Source organism: Rhagoletis pomonella, unplaced genomic scaffold (genome assembly GCF_013731165.1).
Source record: "Rhagoletis pomonella isolate Grant_MI unplaced genomic scaffold, Rhpom_1.0 Rhpom_scaffold_10135, whole genome shotgun sequence".
Lineage (NCBI taxonomy): Eukaryota > Metazoa > Arthropoda > Insecta > Diptera > Tephritidae > Rhagoletis > Rhagoletis pomonella.
In genome coordinates, this window is record NW_023468665.1 from 791 (window position 1) to 5,805 (window position 5,015).

Here is a 5,015-nt window from a genome sequence, read left to right on the forward strand (position 1 = left end):
ACGATGACGAGACACGTAATTTCCTAGGAGCAGCACATTTGATGGCATTTTTTTGCTGATGCCTATGTCTGCGAAAGAGCAGAAGTGAAGGATTCCTAAAAACTTGCTAGGATATTCAACAAATGGTTTAATCATTTGTCGTTTTTGCTACTTCAGAGAACTTCCGCTTCAACTTTTCCGTAAAGAGCTCTGTGGTGTAAGTTCGAAATTGAGGATTTAATAAATTTGATGTTTCATTAGTTGGTGGATGTGCTCTGTTTAAACTACAACTATAATTTTAGCCTAAAAGTAAATATTGTAGTAGAAGATAGCAGGACATAATTAAATCATGGAAAGATTTTCTATTACTCCCAGATCCAACCCGTGGTGGTGTGTAGCCTAAAAAGTCGCGAGTGGCACAATGTGTCGCAAAATTTCGACAAGTTCAACGCTGATAGGTGGTTTTCTTCTCTGTATATGTCTGGGCTGGGCTCAGGGGATACGAGCGTAAGGAGTCGCAAGCCAGATTATTGCTATTAGGTGGTGTGGCACTCCTTGTTGGCTGGTTTCCCCGTCTTAAGTAGTGGGACCCTTCTCCCTTATTTTCGCAAATCAGAAATAACGAGTATAGTAATGGACAGGTTGGGGGTATTGATGAGATAATCTACTCTCGTAGAACCCATTTTTTTTTGGGGAACATGTTTGACCAAGGTAGGCGAAAGAACTGCTTAGAAGTTACAACTTCAAAAGATCTAGGAAACTAAATAATCCCCTAAGGTTTATAGCAGGACTACTAACGGGTCACCGCAGGCTGCGGTCCGTCATATAAATACCCTGGGGATCAGTGCAGACGGCTCATGTCATTATTGCGACCTGACAGCTTAAACCCCTCTGCATATTCTTTTCGACTGCGATGCGGTTGCGAGAAGAAGGCGGACACACCTGGGAAGGTTGGCTGTGGTTGGAGATCCGTTGGTATAGGAAGGTTCGCAAAGGTGCTCCGGGCAACTTGCTAGACCTGTTTTGTCGAAGTTAATGTACAAGATGGAACGAATATCCATTTTTCATCAGATAATGTCAATTATTTATTTATAAGCCCAAGTTTTACAGCCAAACGTGCAGAAAAACAAGGTCCCTCTTCTTCCATTACAGAAATTCAAAAGAATTATTGTTGCTTTTCCACAATTGGTTTTCATTAAAAAACGGAATTAAGCTCGATAAAAATTGTTGAACATGGCTTAGAGAATTTGATATTTTATATAAAGGCAATTTAAATCATCGACTTCACTAAGGCGATCAAAGAGCCTGTAAAACGTAGAATCTGTATAAGAAGAAAGAAAGAGGAAAATAATTCGTAGAAGAGATGAGAAATAAGGACGATTTTTTTTTAAATTTTAAGCAACGTAACTTACCGAAGTCAATGTGGGTAAGGATGGCGCAAAAAACGGGACTTTCACCACCAAGCTACGTTGAGCGCGTATAATAATGAGGAGGACCATTCTCTGAACTCGTACGCTATGTGTGTACCATTTACTGCTATAGACCGTGGTGGCCAGTTCAGAACTCTAAATGAAAGCAAAAAAGGAAGTATTATAATAAAAATGTTATATGTTTATTCCATCTCACTCACAAACTCAATGATGACAGTGCCGCCTATGCAATAAAGAAAGAGTTCGGTAGAAACGGCGATAGTGTGGGTGACGTAGACGAAAACTCCATAATCAGAGAACTGTCAATTAAAAAGAAAGATTTTAAAGCTCGATTCTCTAATTAAAAAAGTATTCCATTTTGAGTGAGACAATATTATAATCTCACTCGAAAATTAGTGCATCATACCAGCAACAAATCCACTACGCAAGTTCCAATAATGAGGCTCGAAGACACAAACTGTCCCAAGGTCATAAGCGCCATGACCGCCGAGAATCGATCAATTAAATCAACAATTTCATTGTGACGCGCTATAATCTTTTTCAAACCCTCCTCAATCTCTCGCTCCGCATAGCGGTTACTCCCCTGCTCACTGTCAACGTCAGCCAGCAAATCGCTGAGATCATACTGGAGCGCCTTTAAAAGTGTACCGAAATACATGCAGAAGCAGAGAAACAAACCATCAGCGCCAGCAAAACCTGCAACCGTTATGTAGCCATGCCAATGCGACAGCGTGAAAGTTAACGGAAAAATTGGCATCGAAACGAGGGGTTGTGGAAAACTGAAAAAGAAAGGAAGTATATAAATCAATTCTACTTTGTACCACCAGCGGAACTCCTACACTCACATCATTTTGAAAGGCGTCTCAAATGGTATTTCATCTCCACGCACGTGGGCCGAGTAATTCACTATGCCAGCGCGTATGGTGTACAAGGTACTCGTAAGGAAACCGAAGAGTAACACCGACGAAGAGAGTCGCGTTCCAATCGCAAAGTACCTGCGTTTACAAGCCAATTTCCGTGGACTATTTTGCTCGGCAGTCAACTCCGCTACACGATGGACAAGGCGTTCGATCTCTGCACGATGCCACCAGATGAAACAGACTTTGAAGACGGACATGATACTCGAAGCGACTGGACAGAGTGCATCCAAGGCGCGCATTGCATCGGTGGAGAGAAAGCTTAAGCCAAAGGCGAACTCAGCATAGGAGCCATAGACGAGTATGATCAAGTTGAATAAGGCCCAAGCGTTCATCAGCGTAGATTTGCCAAGCTGCGGATAGAAGCCAATGACGCCCAAAGCGAATTTGGGTACCAAAAATAAGTTCTTCTCCGTTGGATAGGATTGCAGCAAGAACTTTGGCAACATTTTTTATCTTTTATTTTCTTTCTTTTAACAGCTGCTATACTACGAATGTCAGCTATTGGGGCTTGACTGAAGTACTTATAGGCCGATTAGGCATTAATTTGGGTACTACGTAACAGTTCATGGTAGGTGAGCGGGAAATGGTGAAGCGTCACAAATCACAATAATAACAGTGTGGCTTACTCAAGCGCTTAATGTAGAAGATGTTATTACTTCGAGTATAGTTATTAAATCAATTTGTGTTAACGCACGCAAGCTTTGCACTCAAGTGCTACATACACTAACAAAAAAAAATAGGAAAAATCCATAAAAAATCTACTTAATCGAAATACAATCTTAAATTCAATAAAATTTGTCGAAAAAATTTTAATTTTTGCCAAACAATTAGCGTATATTTTCAATGTTTTTGTAGTGCGAATAATAAAGGCATTTCACTTCGAAAAGTTGGGGGTTTTGTGGTTTAATCAACGATTTTCTTAACTTTCTTCGCGTTTGGCCACTACGTTCTTCAACCCTATGAGGCCTTCGTAATTACACTGCATGTTTGTGGCGAACGCTTGCTCTCTTATTGGACTGTATTGCAGCACCTACTCTTCTTCTTTGTAACCAGCGCATTTCATTGCCTTACCATACCTCTCCTTCATCTTATCCCTCATAACAAAATTACATTGGCCGTGCATTTTTCTCATTTCTTCTTCAAGGATATTGGAAGTTTCTTTGTTATAACTTCTCGTATCGCCACTTATTTCGAATTTCTAGGCACAAAGCAAACGTAGGTTATTGTTTAAAATTACTTTTGCAGGATTTTCACCCGTCATTTCATGCTGCTAACTGGTACCCTATCAGGAGCAAAGATATATGGGCATGCCAAAACTTCTGATACTTACTTGTCAAATGCTTTTCCAGTAACTGGCATACCTCTAGAGAAACGGCTGATTGGAAACTACTGCATATTTCCTTCGTGCAGACATCAAATCTTAAATCCTCAGCCTTATGTTTTGGAATTGGGCTCCGGCCATTCGATGAAGTAGTCCATAACTGCTAAGTCAGTCTGCTAGTAGAAAATGGACCAGCTACGTCCACTCGAATGGTGTACCTGAGTTATGCCGTCTTATCTGAATAAGAATTCTGCAACTCTTTGAGAAGGTTCCGGGCACATTGGGAATCTCTACTCTCCAAATTGTATCCAATTGTGTCTACTCTAAAGTTTAGAGTCTAAACTAAGCGGAATCGTTGTCCATAGAGGTACTTTTGGAAATGTTTGATGTTACAGAGTGACCTTTCTTTGGTTTGGACCGGCTAAATTACGCAACTACCTTCACTTGCCCATCAATTACCTAGGCCTCCTTTAACGTTTAGTTTTATTGGATCGCGACACCTATGTAAGGGAAAATAAATTAGGGTGACATTTTTCCACAGTGTATTTATAAATATACATACATATGCACATATATGTGTGCATACAAAACTTAAAACCAAGTATTTCAAGAATTATTAACCAGCCGCGTACTTATAGACAGGCCAGAAAGGGAGTGGCTAACACTTTCATTTAATAAGTATAATTATGTATTTTACTGTAAAGGATGGGAAACGTATTTCTGCTGACTCTAAAAATTAAGTAATCAATATAAAAACAAGTAAGAGCAGCGCTGTCTTCGGCTATGCCGAAGGCTTCATACCTTTCATGAACATCTGCAAATTTTACTTTGACAGATTACTGCTTTTGAATACATCTGCATACATCGATAGAGGAGTTACATACTTATATAAAAAAATCGCATCTAAACAATCAGAGGTATGGAAGATATACTTTATATGACACCAATCTAAGTGATTTTCACCGCTATGTGATCGGTATGTAAACCGGTAACACAATTTATTGGGTTTAGTTTCGTACATAAAGGAGATATATGGTAAAAACTGGTATCTTAACAATCAGTGCTATAGGAGATAAAGCTTATACAGCATAGATTTTGACGATTTTCTCAGTAGACTTTGTATTATTATTTATAAAATATCTTACGAAATTTATCGGTTTTAGCTGTTCTTATTTGAAGTTTGGAGTTTTACAGTAAAATCCCATATCTGAACAATCAGATGTATGGAAGATATATGTTGTAGTCATCCGATCCTTGTTATTTTCACTGTAAGTATTCTGTTAATAATGAGTGAAAATGGTGCGAAATTTCATGTTCATAGCTGCATAAATGGAGGAGTTATAACGCAAAATTTTATATCTGAAC

General features: G+C 39.1%; 1 protein-coding gene across 1 annotated transcript; it reads right to left on the reverse strand.

Moving 5' to 3' along the window:
* Window positions 1-1,249: 1,249 nt before the first annotated feature.
* LOC118756388 (odorant receptor 24a-like) lies at window positions 1,250-2,916 on the reverse strand. The gene is made up of 5 exons (XM_036491152.1): window positions 2,255-2,916; window positions 1,816-2,188; window positions 1,610-1,708; window positions 1,392-1,544; window positions 1,250-1,300 (listed from the first exon to the last, which is right to left on the reverse strand). Exons 1-5 carry the CDS (start codon window positions 2,773-2,775, stop codon window positions 1,250-1,252), a joined length of 1,197 nt encoding a protein of 398 aa, XP_036347045.1. The 5' UTR covers window positions 2,776-2,916.
* Window positions 2,917-5,015: the final 2,099 nt, after the last annotated feature.